This window comes from Ambystoma mexicanum, chromosome 11 (assembly GCF_040938575.1).
Source record: "Ambystoma mexicanum isolate Mex_15411 chromosome 11, UKY_AmexF1_1, whole genome shotgun sequence".
Lineage (NCBI taxonomy): Eukaryota > Metazoa > Chordata > Amphibia > Caudata > Ambystomatidae > Ambystoma > Ambystoma mexicanum.
The window spans coordinates 954065598-954086217 of NC_090934.1; the positions used below are offsets into that span (position 1 = coordinate 954065598).

General features: G+C 43.4%; 1 protein-coding gene across 3 annotated transcripts in view; it reads left to right on the forward strand.

The window, feature by feature from the left end:
• Window positions 1–20620, forward strand: part of LRP5 (LDL receptor related protein 5) — a 680976-nt gene that overhangs the window by 251932 nt on the left and 408424 nt on the right. For all 3 annotated transcript variants that reach the window (XM_069624105.1, XM_069624104.1, XM_069624103.1), the window contains exon 4: window positions 16763–16959. In XM_069624105.1, the coding sequence (XP_069480206.1) occupies window positions 16763–16959 (197 nt within the window). The remainder of the gene's footprint in view (window positions 1–16762; window positions 16960–20620) is intronic.

Here is a 20620-nt window from a genome sequence, read left to right on the forward strand (position 1 = left end):
CGTCTAAGCCAATTCTGGCAAAACCCACAATTCCTGACAAAACATGTTCCACTACCTAGGAAAGATTTCTTCACTTTATGAAGAAAAGGAGTAGTCTAACGAAGAGGCCCCATTGGGCTTACAATATGGTATGCCTAATGTACCAGAGCGTTTTCATGGCGGAAGAGTCCAGGATTCGGGACCTTAATGATAGTCTGCAGACTGCAAGTGGGGTCAATGCTTCACCGGAACTAGAGTTTAGGAAACCAGAGGCTGGGGAACAAGCGGATGCATCAAATAGGCGACTCATGTCAAAGGTAGTGGATTGCATGGGTTAGAGTAGGCCTCCATTACCATACAAACAGGACAGCCTTACTGACATTCTAGGCCAGGGCTGCACAACTGATTTTGGCCGAGGGATGAATGTACCTTCCATGCTGCCTATAGTGGGACAAAAAGTAAATGTGGGATGGGCGCGGGGAGGGGCAGGGGGGGCGTTGCGTGAGGCCTTTTCAACCCTCAACTTTTATTAGACACAGAAAGATCAGTTTTGGAGTTGTACTAGTCTCGATTTGTATCTAAAACTCACATTTTGTAGTACACATTTTACATTCCACTTTTATCATTTCTTTCTTTGCAAAGGACATATTGGCACTAGAATAAATATGCAAATCATACAGGATGAAAAGACATTTCACAAGTTATGGTGGTTTAGATTTGGAAGGCACAAGCTCTGCCATTTTGCACAGCAGCTGGCACGGCTGTAAGTGAGCAATGAACCATTAGTATTTGGGAGATGAACAGTGAATCAGACATACTTGATCAGTGAGAAACATTGCAGCGTTTCTTAGCTGTCAGTTTATGGATCTTGGGCTCCAGTGATGATGTTTCTACTCTCAGGATAGCATGGAAATGTTGGTCAGTGAGTCTTGGCATAAGGCTGGATTTATGTAGTTTAATTTGCGAAAAAACCTGCTCACAAGTGTAAGTACTGCCAAACAATTACCATCTTAAATGCTTCCTGTGACAGATTGGGCTATTGAGCAGTGACAGAGACTGATAAAAGGCTAATAGAGGCATCTCTGTGCTCATTTTTGAGGGCACTACAGCTCTGAAGTTCAGTTTGCACACTGTCAACATCAGCAGAGAAAGGGTCTGCAAAATGTTTAAAAGCGGCACGCTGTGATTTGAATTGTGTGAAACGATTCTCAAACATTTTGCAGTTCATTCAGGACCTTCACATGCCGATCCCATCCTACATGCTTGTCATGGAGGGAAACCTCTGCACATGCATGGAAGTGCACCAGCATCCCTTTCTCCAGTTGGGCTGTCACAAACTGCCTCAAACAGATCAGATATTAGATTTTGGCTTCCTTGCAAATTTAAATCATTCAAATGGCCTGTCAGGTCCGTCAGAAAAGCAAAGTCAGCTACCCAGTCAATATCTTGCATGACAGAAGTGTCCATTCCCTTTTCATCGAGGAATGCTTTCATTTCCTTCCGTAAAGCAAACAATTGCTCCAGAACATTTCCACGACTAAGCCATCAGTGCGATATAGGACATCACCATAATCCGCCTTTGCCTCTTCTAAAAACGTCTGAAACAAATCTGATTTAAAGAGCGTGCACGGATAAAATTAAGTTTTCACAATGAAGTCCATGACTTCTGTGAATTTCAAATGTTTTGCACATAATGCCTCCTGATGTATGATGCAGTGATATTTTTTTTTAATGGACAGCCTTCTCGCCCAAGTGTCTTTTCAAGCAGCCAATAAAACCATTTTGCTCCCCAACCACGGCTTGCGCCCCATCAGTGGTCACGCCTACCAGAGTATCCCATAGCAAATTTAAATCATCTATGACTTTTTCAAAGGCATTTAAAAAGGTCAGCACCAGTAGTCCTGCCATGCAAGGATACCAGGGAAACCAGTACCTGAAATACTTTGCATTCGTTATTGACTCCACCAGAAGAAAATAAGAGGTGGGCTGTGTCACTTGCATATGTACTCATCAAGGGCAGCCGAAAAGAACTTAATATCCTTATATTGCATTTTCAGTTGACTGTAACAATTGTCAACCATGTCTAAAATACGCTGCTGGATACTCATCCGTGAAAGGGGAACATTTGTAAAAGCATCTTTTTTTTTTCTTTCTTTACAGACTGCCTTGCAAATCTCGATCAGGCAGTCTTTTACGAAATCCCCATCTGTGAAAAAACATGCTGACCTTGTAATAAGCTGTGCAACCTTATAACTCGCAAAGGTGGCACATTCAGATTTATTTTTTTCTTGGCAAAAACACCTTGTTGCTTAGTCAGCTGTGTTTTTAGCTCCCCAGCTTTCTTTAATTCTTGCTCCCCCCACCTGCAAATCCTTATATTGTGAATGTCTTGTTTCACAATGGCAGCGGATATTCTATTCCTTAGGGACTACTATCCGCTCGAGACAAATGAGACACGAGTACACATTAGATTTGCACTCGATGGAAAAAATCTTCAGTCCACTTATCCTTAAATTGACAGTGCTCCTGGTCAATCTTTCTTTTAACTGCACTGGATATTGGCAGGGACATCTTTGGAGCACAAACAGTGATGCAACGCACCCTGGGGCGGGTGTACTGAAATGGAGTACCGACGGTAAAGGGCAGGTTCAATGGTACTTCGGGGAAGATACGTACTCCACTGTTATGCTCCCACTATGACGGTCCAAGTCTAGAGTACATACAAATGATATACTTTTTAGACAAGCCTAGAAGCGACAAAAGAACAATATCAGATAAAGAACATAGCCTTGCCAGCACACCGTTTCATGCACTTATTGATGGATACTTCCTTCAGGAATAGCGGGCTGCATAGCATATCAAACTTCTATGTTTGAGATTAAGGTGGTGAATTCAGGGATTTTCTGGCCCTACTACAGGAGCCATTTGAAATTATGGCAGAGCTGTGCCGTACAAATCCCACCTTCGAAACTAACATTGATCCAGATCACAAAATATAGAAACCGACACAAATGCACTTTCAGAAGCCTCAACTTTCTAGAAAAGTCCTTTTTGCTAAACTAAAACGGACATAAAATGTACATGCCCTGGAAAGTTGGTGCTCGATTTAGGAGGGCAGTGGCAGGGACAGTATTTCGGACTGCTATACTTTGCTGTTTGGGTCGGCCATAGTCGTGGTAGTATAGCCTTCGTTGGATCACGTTTCAACAAAGGGCAAAGAAGGTACATCTCTTAACTTTGCCTATTATAGCTTTGTTGTTCAAAGAGCAGAGAACCCAAGCTACTGTAATGTCCTAAAGAGTTTTTACCTGGTCTGGAGTCTGAAGTCTACGTTTGTTCCAAGTTTCTAGGCTGTTTGCATGAAGGTGGATTCGGGCACTTTCTTGATCGTTCCAGTCTGCTGATTTAGCTATCTGGAATTGGGACATGAGATCGCAACATTACAAAACATCACCCAAAACCACATGACGGCTACCAACCGAAAACGCACCTACGCTAAGTGACCGGTTTCTCTGAACTGATGCGGCCAACAGCAATTCAGTTCTCTTGCTCTTCTCCAGCTCAGTCCTACTAACAAACACTGCCACCCTTTTTGCATTTACAGATCCGCCAGAGTGCCAAGAGACCACACAGGTGACAACAGCGTGCGGTACAAGAAGCTTTAACATAACATAACAGTGCCATCTCACTGCTTCTGCACAGTGCATTGCCAGCACTCCTTGGGAAGAGCTGTAATACATTCAATGAGGCATTAAGAGCACTTCTCAACAAGGGTGCAAACCCTCAGTGTTATGGTACACACGCTTCTAAGGGTTGGCCTGCTTTCATTGGGATAGTAATTAGGCATATTTCTATATTCTTTCTATATTAACGCCCAATGCGTTATATATGGCTAGCCTTGGTGTAATTTTGCACTGTTGTACTATTGCTGTTTGAGTTGCTACAGTTGTCACCTCACAGCACTCCTGAGATTATATCCTGCCTTCGACCTTGTGCTATATGTTATAGGTATTAAACATATTCCACAGCATTAGCTATTACGCAGGTGTATGTCAGTTTTGGGTGACATCAGAGTTTTCCAGAAATAAGTGTCATAGGAAGGTTGGGGTGGAGAGAGATAGAGGTGAAGGAGAGGTGGGGGTGTTGTTGGTATATCATATGGTAGTCACTGGTCGCACAGGGGGTTCCCCTCCCATGAAATCCACCCGCTGAGTGCCACCCCGGTGGATTATCTGGTAGCAACCTGGCCCCTTCGGAAGCAGTGACAACATCCTGGCATTTGTCACACCATATATGCAGACAATGTCTCATTTGTTTAGTGAGTTCCTTACTGGAAATGGAGTCACATCTGTCACATTCTTCACAATGAAAGCTCCACTTCAATGCTTACTCGAAGTAGAAGTAGTTCCGTTCTGGTTGCCTTGAAGATGCTCTGCCCATTCAATCCTTTCTCCTGCATTCTATTGCCTTACTTGCTGTACTTGGCTCACAGGAATCTTTGACTAGCCATCATCAAAGCCCTCTGTCTGCCATCACCTGCTGCATGTGGTCCCTGAATGTGGGGGTCTTCGTTTTCAGCCTCTGTGATCAAGCTGTTCCTTAAAAAGCTCCTTATATGGTACTCTCCAAAGTGTTGACTGGCACAATCCTGGTATTAAAATAAAGTAGTGACTAGACCCACAAAGATGCCTTTTGAGCCGATGCATAAGGCCAATATAAAGTAGATCTCTTGGAAAGCTTCTTTTTTGTAGTAGCCTTGAAATCCGTGCGCACAGTGGTTGAACTATAGGTTCCCTCCTTGTGAAAGAGCCCTACAACAGGCTCACCAGAGAAAAGGCAGTGCTGTACCCCAGACTGAAGACATTCACCACTGTCATTCGGTCAGTGACGCTACTATCTTTGTCAACCGACTTCTGCCATTGAAAGGTCCTGCAGTCTCCATTTATGTCTGCCTCTCAGGACTAAGAACTTCTGACACAGATAGGCTTTGTGGCTTTTTGGGACTCTTTTAAATTTCAAGTCATCTCTGATTAAGTGTTGCCACATTGGATCTCTTGGCAAGCAAATACTTTCAGCATACACCTTAACATGCCCCAGGTGAGCACGTGCTGGCTCTCACCACATGGGCAATTCACGCTGGTGTTTCCTTGTTGGACATCTACAGGGACAACTGCATGACTACTCCATGCGCATTCACCATTCTACTGTGCAAATGTAACAGTGTAGCAGACCTGGCAGTGGGACAGGCTGTGTTACAGCATCTATTTGTATTGTTCGAAAGACCCTAAAGTGGTTATTGCTCTTTAATCTATTATAACGGGAATCTATGAAAAGCTAATGCTGTAGAAGGTGTTATTACCGGTCACTATAGTTCTCCAGCATTTGTATCTTTCCTAGTTTCAAATGCAACCCGCCCGCCTTCCATTAAGGCTGGCCTGGATATTTGTGCCATGCACTACAGTTGCTTATGTATGAATCCAACATGGCTTCCTGTGGTGGAGACCTCGGCTTCTTCCCCCTCATTGGCCGATGGATGGAAATGACAAGTGCCACAATGAGGTTGATATGCTGTACGTTGAATGCTTTTCTTACTGAAAAGCATTTATGGTTTACATCGATTTCCAACCTGATAAGGATTTATTCTATAATGTGAATCTGTAAAATATGCCAAGGCTGGAGAAGGGCAGTTACAGGTAATCAACAGAACCTTTTGCTTCCCTCCATGCTGAACTTTAAACAGATACTTAAAATCGGTACCCGCTGAAAGATTCTACCAACCCCATGTGAGGGTTCGTAATTGTAAGATTTTGATTACACACAGGTTGTAACTAGCAAGAGGAGCAAACCAGTCTACATTTGGAATTCCAAAACTGAGATTCCACGGCTTGCACCGCTCATGAGTGTGTTGAATTCTATGGAGCAATGCAAAGGAACAATCCAAAATCGAGAGCAGTTACTGCAACTTAGTATTTGCATCCTTCTCTCATTTCCACATGGGTAAAACTAAATATTTCTGTTTTTAATAATTGAGACGGCTATATGCTATTGTTGTTCTGTTAAGTTATTGCATTATCCTTTATTAGGTACAAGACTGAACTAGAGTAGTCTGCATTGAGGTGTGCGCATATGATGCAAAGTGAGACTTGGTGTTTTGCCCAAGATCACACTTTGGCTGGGTGGTGGAGTCAGAAATTATTATCAGTCTGCAATTTTGGGACTTGAGCCATATTCACGGGCGTATTTGGTAGAAGTTTATTATATATTGTGGACATGATCAGCTGTTGTCCTGTTTGTTATAATATAACAAGGGGTGTCCTGCCTTGGTAAGTTCAACATGCATCAATCTTGCATGGGTTTTAAGTCTAATATTGTTGAGGTACTTAAGTTCCTAGTTACCTTCCTAGATCAACAACTTGGTGCTTTTGTGTAAAGGAGTACATCACAATTGTGATCCTAAATGTGGCCTTTTTTAATTGGCTTAATTGTATTTCTTTTTTAAATGGATATGTTTAGGATCTCCTTAAAGTATGCTTACGGTGCTTTCAGAGACATAATACAGTGGATAAATCAATATTTGTGCATGAACATGTTAAACATTAGTGAAGAAAGATTGTGAAAAACATTGAAAACAAATCGGGAGTGTCATAACAAATGTTAAATCATTCATTTTGTCAATTTGTTGTTCATCTGATCAAGAGCATTTCCTGACCAATCCTTGGTCAGTGTCACTATGAATAGTGTAGAACATGGTTAGATGTTAGAGATTTTGTAGTTTATCCTAGACTGTAGATGTTTTGGCTGATGTGGTCAGCACCTTCACCTGAGCCTTGGATTGGTTGGCTCTGTGGGAGAGGAAAAATAAATTCTTGTGTATGACCTGTTTGGTGCCAGAATGCTGCTTTCAGGTCTTGCAAATCCTTAAAAATCCCACTAGTCCTGCAGGGAGAGTTCCCGAATTTATATACACAACCTAAGCAATGCACTTGCCTAATGTGACTGGTGAGTGACAAAATATTTACCAGTTTTTTTTGTAAAATGGTGCATGTCTCCATAAGCACTCTTCATATTTGCTGCAATGCTGTCAATCGTTCACCTTGAAACCTTTATTTGCCATTTACTGCAAACAGTGTGTTTGCAGTAAATTAATAAGTTCCTAACATCCCCATACTCGCCAACAAGGTCTAGTATCATGCAAATGGTACTCGCCCTGCATAAAAACTACTCGCCAATGATAGTGGGCTAGTAGATTTTGCGAGCCCTCTGCTGTTGTATTTGAAGTGGGGAGGTTTTGAGTGAGGGTGGTTTCTGAGATTCTATAGTGAGAATGGCACCCAGGTAAAGCACAAGAAGAGGGCCCAATGCTCCACTAATAAAGTACAAATGTTTTCACTTCATGACTCTCCTGATGCACCATGCTCGTAGTTGGATGTTTACCTGTTTGACTGTTTCAACTCTGTCCATTTACCGATGTTTAGCTTTTGAGCGGCTCAAAATTTCAACTGGCTTGTGTTAAAAGGGAGATTTCTTCTGCTGTGAATGTATTAGTCAATGAATCGGGTAATAGAAATAAATGGAACTATGGCTCCATTATTTATTTTAATGGGGCTGTACAGGATAGGCTTGCCTCGCATAATAGCATGGATGCAATGGCCTCTTTTTCAGTGTTGAAATGTTCTCACTTTCTTATGCTAAAACAAGTGGCATTGGAGTGTAGGCAGCAACTGTGTAGGTGAAGGGGTCTAGATAGTAGGAGGGGCAGTTTTGATGCAGAGGTTCAAGAAAAGGAGTCCCGAGGTAGTGCTGGGCGATATAGTTTTGGAAATGTATCGATATGAGTGGAGACCATATCGTTAACATCGAGATATATACATTATTACATATACTACAATTTCTTTTTAATTTACATTTTGAGATTTATAAAGCTGTGTATTCTCAAACAGGAACCTTACATTTGCACTTTATTTTGATCGATGTCTTATAAATAAGGGTGTTTGTGATATCTCAAAATTAGTTGGCGGCTTAAAACTGAGCATTTAACCCACATAAGTAATATTGAGAGATATATTGTATGTTGCCATTCAGCCCAAAAATGAGTTATAACTTTTGGTCCATATCGCCCAACCCTACCCTTAGGCGCCAGTTGAGCATTTTGAGAAAGAATAATACTGAATCTGTATACATTTTAAAGACCATAACAATTTAAGATTGAATTATAAAATCTCGTTAAAAGGTCAGAAAGCTAGGCGATATCAACTGGACGGAGTGAACATGCTCAGAACTCTTGCCAGTAGGGATTCCAAATCCTTTTGGAATTTGAATGAAGGCTCTGGTCTTCAAGAATACTCGCAGATAAATCCCATCTCTGCGCAAGTTTGGTTGGTGTACCTGCATTCTATGTATAAGGATGCCGTGAGGTACAAGACGGGTTTAAATTTAAAGAAGGGATTTGAGTGGGCCCTCGATTTTGATGAAGATATTGTTTCCCTAATTACAGCTGCAAATGCTTGTAGTGCTGCTGGCCCTGATAGGATTCCAAATCTTGTATTTAAGGGGGATCTCAATTATTTATAGGCAGACATTTTGTTTTTTTGGCTGTTCATAAATATTTTGGCAACACAATCAATACCAGATTGTTGGTATACAGCTATACTGATTCCATTGTTCAAAAAAGGTGACGGATTATCCCTGATTACTTATCTGCCCATAGCACTTTGGAGACTCATGCAGTACAATCTTTGCAACGTTAGTGCTAAGAGCTCTAAATACATAAGCTGCAGCTGCAGGGACAGGATGTACATGAAGCTGGGTTCAGAAAGGCACTGGGAACACAGCTGAATGGTTTCCTATTGTCCCCACTGATCAAAACCAAAAGAAAGGAAAAAACACCTTTTATGTATGATTTTTGTTGACTTGTCCTCCGCATTTGACAGGGTTAACAGGAATATCCTTTGAGAAAAACTAAGTGATTGGGGTATTCCTGTGGCTCTGTTAGAAATTCTGATTACAATTCACACTGCCACTAAAGTTCGAATTGGGCTTGATGGTAAAGGTACTCTATCTGCACCTGTCAGTATGGCAAAAGAAGTGTGCCATGGTTGTGTCCTGGTGCCTGCCCTTTTTAATCTGTACTTGACAGACATGGGTTCTTTTATGCAAAGTGCAAATGTTTATCCTCCACGTCGGAGCTCAATGAGTCTTCACTTCTTTGCATATATGCTGATGACTTGATAATTTTTGATCAGACCCCAGTTGGACTTCAATGATCATTTAATGCATTGGCAAAATGTATGGATCGCCACCATTTAACAATTAGCACCCACAAGACCAAGGTGATGCTTTGTCGTAAAAAAGAGGGAAAAGTACCATTTACTTGGTGTCTTGTTGGAGACCAATTGGACATTGCCTTGTTTACAATTTCGAAATGCCCTGGAAAAATTGAACATCTTGACAGCATGAAAAGGAAGTGTGGACTCTAAATTGGGTATGTTTTCATTGTCCCCTCTGACTGGTTATTATAGAGCGAAAGTGATACCTGTACTACTCTGATACAGGCCTATTAAAATTCCAGGCCAAGGACTTGCAGTTCTGGAAGCATGTATATGGCGAAAGGTCCTGGGACTGCCAAACTGTGTCTTGAAGCCAGTTATAAGATGTGAATTTGTGCTGCTTTCAATCGCTGCTTGAATGAAATGGAAATCACTTGCCTTTCTCAAGAAGATACTTGAGCCACCTGCAAATTCCCTCTTTTGTGGTTTGAATGATTTATTGGATATTAGTACCCAGCGAGGGAGAATCAGAATGGAAGAACCATTCTGATTGGCCCTCGCCGGGGCATTACCGTGCCGGGAATCCCTCGGATTCCACTGCTTTATCCCCAGTGTGGGAGGGGGACGTGACAACCCCTCAGACAATCCAATGAGGAGGCTCGAAGCGGGGCCATCCCTGCTCCGAACCTCCACACGGCTGCAGGCCGCCTTCGTCCCCCGCCGGGGATTCAGGCTTTGCTCGGGCCTATAACTATGGGCCCTAGGGCATTACCTGACTCTGTATTGCCCCCACTGTGAAGGGCATATTGCTTAAATACTGTGCAGAGTTTTAATGGCTGGATGATAAAGTGCAATATTGTATCTCCATTGGATAGGACAAATTACTTTTTAGGAGCTCTTCCACACAGGATAAAAAAGGCTTTATGGGAACTTTTTAATTAATACTCATGTGTGAAAAGTCATTTTATGATTCTGAGGCTTGCATTTCTAGGATTCCAGCTCAACCTTCTACCAACTATGGAAGTTGAGGGAGCTAGAAAGGTGCTAGAAATGAGTTTGAAATGCTGTGCCAGGTGGAAGAACTGGAGACACTGGAACCTCTCCTTACGGGAATGCCCCTTGTCATAGATTTTTTTTTTAGTGAACCAGAGAGGTTAAATAATCAGAGTGTTGGGCTCAGATATTGAATGTTTTGCAGGTTTCTTTATCATTGGCTGTTTTGAGATGTATAGAGGAGCTATTTTGTACTATTTTAATGTTTGTCTATTTTAGGGCACCTTATTTTAGATCACGTCTTGAATTATAAATATTAAGATCTTATGTGGATTTTTGTTTTTAATGCTTTTTTTTAAAAATTGTTTAATCATTAAGATTTTTACAAGTACAGTAAAAGAAGAAAAATCTTTAGTACTACGAAAACCACTTGCTCGAAGGCAAACAGTCTAGTTTTGGAAAGAGGAATCACAAAACTGGTGGTTCCGCCAGTATCATTCACTGTTTAGTCTTTTTTAGGGCTAATTCTAGCAGTTTTGCTGTCACCATAGTCCATCTTTTTATTGATATGAAGTATTTTATAATGTATTCTTGTAATAATTATAATGTGTAAAGTTTCTTAATAACCAAAAACGCAATTTAAAAAAAAAAAATGCTTTCTCTTCGTGACTCTTCTGATGCGCTGCTCTCACTGATGTTGGCTGCATTTTCCATCCCTTCATTTCCATAAGGCACCTGTTTCTCACTCTTAAATTTCTGAGCAGTGTATGGTTTGTAGTGTACTAAATGTGTTCTTGAAATAAACCTAGTTAACGCCCAACTAATATAATTTGGTTTTGAATGCGTTTGACGTTGCACAGCACTGGCGCTATGTAACCCATGTGTCTTGCATTTCATTTGGCCACTGTCTTTTAACTGCCTCTTTGGTTCTCCTCGATTGCCTCCTGGTCTTCTATCTAGGCCTGCACACTTTTGTCAGGAATAGGTGTACATGCTCTCTTATGGTATGTGGACTTATTTTGCTTTCTTGGTTCGCTCTTTAAGTTTGAGAGCCTTCACAAGATTGCCATGTCCTTCATACTGCCGGCAAGTGCTTGTTGCTAAGACATGCTCGGCTTAAGATTCTTTTACCACTTTTCACTGATAGCGACCCTCAAAAATAGCTTTGCTCAACAACTAGTTAAGTAGGTTTGGCACAGATGGATTGGGGCGCCTCATATTCCCTTTCATATTTACTCATGTGTCTCCAGGTTTTACTTCCACTGCCTACCGTAGGCACTGCCACATCCGACTGCTTGCGTGGTAGCCCAAGAGTAATTTTGGGGTCTGTCAGGGGGGACATTTGCTGTGTTTCCTGGGATTCAGCTTCCATGCTTTAAGAGAATGCTTGAGCACATCTCCAGACGGTCACACAAAGATCCGCGGACCAATTTGAATACATCTCAATGATTACTAAAAATTGACATCAAGGGAAAATGCCCTTTAATCAAGGGCTGGCTATTCCATTCTAACTATTTGAGCAACTCTGCTACCGAAATTGCTGATCAGTCAGTGTGAATTGGCACCAGACAGTCTCAACCCGCTTCTTGGGCACACACACGTGACAGGCCTGCGAAAGAGATCGTTTTTTGCGGGAGGCTGCATGCCCAAATAAGGAAAACCTGCGTTACCCGACCTGGGTGACGGCAAGGGACAAAAATGTCCATGGGACAGAACAAAAGACTGTGGCGCTGCCATTTTCGGACCCAGCCAGAGTCTTGAACCAAACGCGGTAAACCCAGTGAGATTCAGTAAAAAGAAGTAAAACATTATAAAAAGTAACTGCTGCCACCAGTTTGTCCCAGGCAGACTCGTACAATCACCAACAAATCCTTCAAGGGTGTCTAGGGCCATAAAGCAAAAAGGGACCCCAGCGCACGGTACTGGAAAGTACATTGTGCACTGCTAAAGTTTTTTTTTTTATTAAAAAAAATGTGCATCTGATTGCGTCTGTATTCCTTCAGCCTATTCCACCATCTTTATTCCACCCTGCAACCACAAACTGTACCACCCAAATATTATAACTAATCTACCGATTGTGATGTGGCATTTATCCCTCTGAGACTCAACATGTTTTACAGCCATCAGTCCCTGCACCATATGCTTGCATGATTCCAGATGCAAGTTTTGTTCTTCCTGAACTCAAACTCTTGCCACACTGAGGTTTCTGCCAGCGTCGATTTTTTTGTTGGTCCCTCCACTGGTGTTTCCAGCCCGTAGCTATCCTATGTTGCACCAAATATATGCCAAATGCTTCAACTTGCTAACATGTCTTGCCTGCTTCGGTTGTGGAACAATGCCCAGCATGCAGGCTGTGGGAGGTCTCAAGTCTATCGTTAGACCAGCCTTAGCTAAAGTCTGGGCTATCTCTTCCCAGTAATGTCGAATCTTACTACAAGCCCAAAACCTGTGCACCAGGTCCACCTTGAGCAATCCACATTTTGGGCAGGCTTGTTCTGTTGCATTGTTAAATCTTCTTTGTGGTTAGATATGCTCTGTTATGTACAACTGAATCAGCTGTAACTTTGCGTTTCTGGACACTTTTTTGTGATGGGCTAATGCTCTACCGCATTCCACATCTGTCAATTGCTTCTGCAGATCTGCTTCCCAGCTATGTGTAGTCTGTTCAAGCTTATCCCCCCTGCCGTGACATTAATACCTCATATATTCTCGACAACGCATGCCCACCCGCCAATATGTCATAAAGTGTTTCTATGTGCACTGCTAAAAAGTTAACAAGAAATGGCAACATAGTTGAAGACTATGGGAAATAAAGTTTCCCAGTACTGACAGTCTGAAAGACGTGTCAGTTTCCCCATAAGTGAGCAAAAGCCCAGGGTAGTTCAGCTGAAAGCTGGGCTCCACTGGAAAAAGTCAGGATAGGAAAGCCAAACAAAAGCAAAAAGTGTGTTGGGGGGTTCGGGGGGGGGGGCATAAATGGAGGGAAAATTGCGCCTACATGAAATCTTTCCTAACACTGGAATATGGGGAAAAGGCAGATATGTCTGTTTTACCGCACAGGTGTGGACAAAGTCATAACCGACCCTAGAGGACAGGACCCCCACAGAGATGTAGTTCCATGTTAGAATCACGAAGACCCAGTAAGGAAGGAATCGGGGCAGGATTTGGGTCAGTGTAACTCTATGGCAAAACTTGTAAAAGGGACTTGCGGAATCCCACTAGTATCTGATCCATGGGACGCCTGATGAGAAATCGCATGAATAACTGAGCACCCCAGGACCTAGGAGTCAGTATTTGCAGTGTCCGCTACAGAGGACTTGGCCCGGAAACCGCAAAATTGACTGGTTAGTAAGTCTTCCTTAACAGCTTGAGTTACAGGATCCTGTACTCTGGGCCATTCACCAAGGACCAGTGATGGCTCATAAGAAGAATCTGCCTTCCCAGGAGGCTGAGCCAAAAGCCACTAGTGGTAGCAGCGACTGAGAAGGCACCAGGAAGTTATAGGAACCTGACCAGGTGGATCCACAGGACTTGAAGGGTAAAATGGAGCAGACAGCCAGCAGAAAACCATCCCACGACAAGAGAAAACGGTGGTTGTAATCCATAACGGCCCCGACAAAGAACAGATGCGAGGGGTAGTAGTGTCGCACTGGCCTTCTGTACAATTTAGGCTTTTTACCTTGAGGTGATAGGATGACGATGATAAAACGGAAAGACAGTGGAAAAAATGGCCCAGAAAAAGTCCTGCTCTGTGGCCACAGAATTCATCAGTGATTCCCCACTAAGTTCAACACTAATGGGCCTATAATGACGAGAATACCTGACGTGACAACCAGTTAGCAATTTCTGCACACGCTCTCCCATGCCTGCCATCTGCCCAGCGTGATTTTGCACGGAGCCGCCCTCATCACTGGGCACCCATCTCAAACACAAAGGCCAAATCCCAAGGGGAATTCACTCCAAGCAACAGCCTACTGGAGCCTCGCCTGATGAGCATGCAAAGAGGCAGTTCCATGTGCCCACAGCCTCTTGATTGTGCACGGCGGTCTGCTACCTGCATTGCCACTCCCAAAATCGCACGTGGTGGTCTCCACTGAAGAGTCCACCGATCAATGACCGTGCAAGAGCCCCTGCACAGTCTTTCAGGGCGGAAAGCCAACAGCGCATACTTCCTAGTCCAACCCCAAGGTAAGAAGGGACCCATTCTTTCAGGTGCATGCTCCCTCTGGAATGTGGACTCGTACCATCCCATGAGTCTTCCCTTCAACCTTACCCCTTGCTTGATAGAGGTAATTCAGAGGCTGCCTAAGCTCCCTGCTCCCCGACTTCTGCCCCAAGTAGCCATTACTCAGGACCTTGAAACACACTTTCCTCTCTAAAGCTGACCTGTTGGCAATCCGGGCACACAATGCAACTTAATCACAGGTACTACTAGTTGACACTGCCATAATTTGGAGCTCTGGTCAAGCACTGCTTGCCCAATGTGACTGCCCACATTTGTGCTGTGTGGCTGTTCGGAAGAGGAATCGGACACGCAGGGGACATTATAGATTATTTTTGTTGAAATTATAAAAATAGGGCCCAACTTTCCCTATTCTTATCTAAAGGAACTCTAAAGATGCTTGTCCATGTCGGGAAGTCGAGAGTAAAAATGTCCTCTGTCCAAACAAATACTATCTGACCCTAGTACTAAATAGAACTAAATTAAATCTTCCCCTGGTCTCGTTTTCTCAGCTAGTCTCTTTGTTTCTCTTTTGTATACATTTTCCTTTTTGTAACCTTCTCAGGTAATGTCTGTAAGAATCTTGGGTTTAGTGCTTTCTGTGGTCCTATTTTTTTTTTTAATAACTTTCCTTCAAATAGTTATTCACCCTGTTATCACTTGTAGAATCTTCCCAGACTTTTACTTTGGGTTTTCCTGATTTGGGTTTATCTAGGTTGCCTTTTAGACTTTTCTTGTCAAAGATTCTATTTCTTAGGGTGGCTCCTATTTTATCTTCACTTGATAGCTTTATTTGTCGTCTTTCGTTACATTCTTCTAGGTTAGGCTTTCTCCAGCCTTCAGCTATGAGGCCATAGTTCCAGTCTCTCTTGGCTCCCCACCAAGGTTGATTAAATTCCTCTTTTATGTTTTTCACCTCTATTGTTAACTGTTCTCTTTTAATGATATCTCCTCCTCAGGATTGGGACGAGTTTCTCTCTTCATAAAATATCCGCCTTCCGCAACTGCATTATTTGTTACTTGCTTTCTCATGCTTTTACAATTTTGATTACACAGTCCTATATTTAATTTCTCATCCTTCGTACTGGCACAAGTTTCATCACTCATATAATGATGTCCCGTATGCTTCCCTCTTTTCCCCGTTCTTCCAGTACCTCTCTGTATGCAGGGGACGGTTGCATGGCTCGGCTCTTGCTCAGGTGTAATATCTCGTTCCTTCTGTTAGTCCTCGGTTCCCGTTTGGGTTACTGCCATGCATGGGCACTGGCGATTTGAAAGCTATTCATTCTTCCAGCAACAATAGTTCTGCCCACCACTCTGCAAGTGTGTTCACACCACTACCAGGTTTCTTGGTGCTCTTTCTCCTCCTAACCCTCTCTTCACAGTTGCACACGCCAGTGCTCTAGCGTCTTGCATTGGCATTCTGCTGCTCATTGAAAGTCGCAGGCTCCGCGACTGCCCTCTGCTCCACCTCCACAAGGCGTGATGTCCGTGGGCTTGCCCTACGCGCGCCACTCTCCTTCTCTTATGCTCCACCTCGTCTCAGTTAAATATGCGCCTCCCGTTACAGACATCTTCCTTTCTTTTTGCATTGCCTTCAGCCAAATGTAAAGGTGGCACACTATTCTTTATAGGAGGCAGTCGCACGTATGCAGCGACAGTAGGTGGTCTAGGGACTTCCTCACAGGAACGGGAGTCCTTGTCCCCAATGGAGGGAAAAGCTACTGGTGAGGTCCCACTTCCCACAACCCCTAGGAAAGGATCTTGCGGAGCGGGCTCACCTCTCTAGCCTCAAAGCTGAGATTCCCCTTTTAGAAAAAGGGACAAATCTGCAATTCATCGCAGCTTTCTGGTCCCTTCCTCTGATCCACCAGTTTCTACAGTGTTGATTTTATTAGCTGTATTGGGAGCAGGAAGAGAGCACTCTTATTCATGTAATTTATACTCTTAACAGGCATGTGTGCCCCTAACTCTAGAGTAAAGCAGGCAGAAGTTGGGCCCATCAATTATGGTGTGGTGAAGCATGGTGTCCAAGGGTCATCATAGATGTCTGTTGGCCGAAGGTGTTCTTTCAAACATGGAACCTTCTGCTAAAAGGGGATGATGGTTATTTGTTTGGCTTTGGAGCGTGGAATCTTTTGTGGGCTATGTGGAAAGGCTTGCAATGTGGGGGAGCTTTTGTCAGGACAAGTCAGGGAGCATTTCTTGGGTCATGTGGTGCCTTTTGATAATTTGTTGGATTTCTGGTGTCTGATATTTGCTATTGCCTAAAATGGTAATGTTTTCTTTTCTCTAATTGTAGGCAGAAGGTGGTGGAAGGCAGTCTCACTCATCCATTTGCACTGACCCTCTCGGGAGAGACTCTTTACTGGACGGACTGGCAGACACGCTCTATACACGCTTGCAATAAGAGAACAGGAGAGAAAAATCGGGAGATCTTGGGCGCGCTCTATTCCCCAATGGACATCCAGGTGCTGAGCCAAGAAAGGCAGCCGCACTGTAAGTTATATCCCATTTATCACAGCCCTCTTTGACCCGTAGTGTAAGCATTAACTATAAATATGCACCATTTCAAAACTTGAAATATAATTGTATCTATTTGGAAAGCTTTCTATGCATTGTAAAATCCCTGCAAAAAGAAAACTGGGAGAACAAAATGAGAAAAAAAGAAGTGAATGAATGCGAGAAGGGAATGTGTTTGAACAAAGAAAGAGATTTATACACAGAAAGGTGGGTATGGTGAGGGGGGTACAACTGAGGGAGACGAGTGGGAGCAAAAGAGAAAATGTGTTGGGAAAGAAGGAGAAAAGTAAGAAAAAAAATGTTTAGTCGAATAAGGCGAGCTAGAAAGAAGAGAAGTGGGATGTTCAACGAGGCGAAAGGTGGAAAGAGAGGCCATAGAGGTATCGACAACCTATAAGGAGATGAAGTGGGGAGTGAAGAAAAGTAGAGAAGAAAGTTAAGGAAAGATCCCTCTGAGAGAACGGGAAAAGGCGATTAATGAAATAGGAGAAGTAATCGAGAAAAGAGGCAATCCTGATGAAACGAGGAAAAAAAAACATGGACCCATCAACAAATCTGTACCCACAATCATCTGGTATACAGTAGGGCTGAAGGAATTGGGTTACAGTGGATCGAAAGTATTTATCCCCACCACATTCCTTAATGAGGGGTGCAATGCGCGTCATCTGCCCCCCCTTTTCTTTTTTTTTTTTAGCAGGGGAGATGCAGGAGATAGTCGGCCAAGAGAAGAAAAAATCGGCCCTTTCTTTTTAACACTGTTCTGCTTCACCGACATAGGAAATAGCTTGTTAGTAGCTGTTAGAGCCTTGTGAAATAAAGCGGTGCATTAACGGCCACCTCGAAGTGTGGGGGGCCCAGGATGGGGTGACTTTTGAGTAACCGTTTTGCAACTGTGCTGCTACCAATTCGGTTTAATGCCCTTTGTTCGTGTTTACAAATGCGAGAGCCTCTCCCATCTCGACACGCCAGCCATTTCCTGCATGCATGAGAAAATAATGACTCCAAACTGATTGTGTTGGGGTGCCAGACCTCTTGTGCAGTTTTGAGTAAATAAAGTACCTGCGAACATTTACTAGTGTTATGTAACATGGTTTTCTAGAGTGCTCTCTATTTAATACAATTATACGTGTTTAATTTAGCTGACAAATGAGTGTGCTGCGATTGATATCATGTGATCTGGTAGGCCTAGAAATAATAGAAAAATGTAATGCGTGCAAGTTTCAACAAATGTGCACATCTGCTGTGAAACGTGTTCATGGCAGGCTCTGGAAGCAATACTTCATTTCACTCACTGATTGAAGTAAACTGTGAATATATTCTACAGTCAAGTTTGTTTAATCTTTTTATAAATCTAACAATATACACGTTTGCGGGTCTAATGCCTGCAACACTCAAACCTGTGTACTTTGTTTTGGGTTGGAGAAGTTTTTTTTTTTCTTCTTTGGAACCGTCCCCTGGCTATAACTTTTCACCCTCCTGTGGTGGCTGGCCCATTAGGACAAAGAGGATGGTGCCCCACTTCCTTTCAGCCATAAGAGCAATTGAAATGAGGTGTGTGCATGCGAGAGTATGTGTGTTGAACTTATGTTAATTGGAGCGCCTGCCACCATCAGAAAATTGTACAAACAATACGGCTCCTTTACGATTGGCAACACTTCAATCGCCGTATCACAAGAGGTAAAGACCCTGGGGGTCTACCTAGACTCGGGCCACTCTATGAACAGGCAGGTCCATGCCATTGCATCAACCTCAGCCTACCACTCCAATCTAATTAATGCAGCTAGACCCTTTCTGTCAGAACAGAAATGTCTCACTATTGCAATAGCAATAATTGGATCTCGGCTGGATTATTGCAATGCCCTCTTTCTCGGGACGTCAGCTAAAAACGTCACTAAACTACAGACTGTGCAGAATAATGCCCTCAGAGCGGCCACTGGTATCTCCGAAACTAGGAAGCAGGTTCATTGGCTCCCCAATAAAGAGAGGATAGTCTTTACAGCTCTTGCCCTTACGCACAAATGCATCCATAAACTTGCCACTCTGTACCTGGCCCAAAGAGTTGCTAAACCTGTCAGTTAGACCCACAAGAACTGCCTATACTAACAGGATATCCGCTCCCAAGACCCTAAGAAGGCGTGCAGGAGGATCTAGTTTCCCAGTCCTTGCAGCAACATATTGGACCACATTACCCCCTTACGTTGGAAGCAATGAGCCGCATTTAGCCTTCAGGAAAGCAATAAAAATCCTGATGTTTGTCTAAGTTTCTGTGCACCACTGGCATAGGAAGACTGTATTTTCTAGTCTTACTGCCTGTAGGTCTCATTGTAATGTAATGCCAAAACCAAAGGTAATCACCTTGTATGTTCCTTGTTACTGTATTACAATGGCGAGGCTACATGCTCACTGTAACCAAGAGCCTAATATCCAACTGTAACTAAGACAATTTCATGCAACAGCACCTCGATGACCTTGGGCTGCTAGGTGCGCTTTACAAATATAAATAAATATGCCTGTGCCGGGGACTAGAAGAGGGTATGCCTTATGTTTAAGGGGCAATGCTGACCTATATTGCGGGCACAAAATAAAATGATTTTATTGCGGCATATGCCACAGCCAGCATGCAAATGTGTTCTCACAGTGGCATGCTGGGATTCATTGGTCACAACACGCATGAATGTGTTCATACAGAGCCGTCATCACAAGGTACGACTTCACTTGCTTACAACTACAAAGATGACGCACGTTTTCTAAATGTCAAATGGAAATGCCACTCTGGCCAAACTGCCTTCCACAAGTGGGTGCCTGTTGTGACAAGACCAATACCATGGCCTTGTCAAGAAAAAGGTGAGGAAGGTCTGCCACACTACAATTCGGTACTGGTCCTGGCTCGGAGGGAAAAGGCATCCAAGGAGAATGCAACCCTTGGCCCATCCATTAGTGGCTGCCTACAAGTCAGCAGTACACACACCTTGGTCTCACGCCATGCATTTTTGTCCAGATACTAGTCATTCGCTTTCTATCCTTTGTAGAGCCAGTGAAGCAGATGAGCAGCAGAGTGCCAAACCTCAGGTAATGCCCATGAACACGTCCCAATCACAGAGAATACCCCTGAACAGAAGCAAACCTTCTGGATGCTGTACATCTACTGTACTGCTGCAGCAGCAGTGTGAGCCTGAAAAAGGGAGGACATCAACAGACCTACACAAGCTCATGCCAATTAGCGTCCCACTCCGGCACGTAGGTGGTTGCGCCGCCAGAGACTTGTGTTCCAACCATGACCACCAGCGACTTGAAAAAGAGGCCAACACCCCCCCAGCGTAGAATGGAGAGAATGACCACAGTGAAAACCTCAACACAGACTGCGACTTTGAGCTGGCAGACCTGCAGTGGTCAACCTGTGGTGTTCCATGCGAAGAAAGTGGGCGGGCCTAGACCTAGTTTAAAGCTGTTTTCTGCGCATACAGGCCCTCAAACTGAAAAGAGGAATGCAGATTGGCTTTGAAAAGCTTACCTATGGCAGGAAGAGGAACAGTATAATGGAGAATACAGGAAACAGAACGTTGTGGGTTGTAAGGGTGAGAGGAGGAGGCAGACCAAAAGTCCAGAAGGAGGAAGCTGTGGAGTGCAGAGGCTGTAA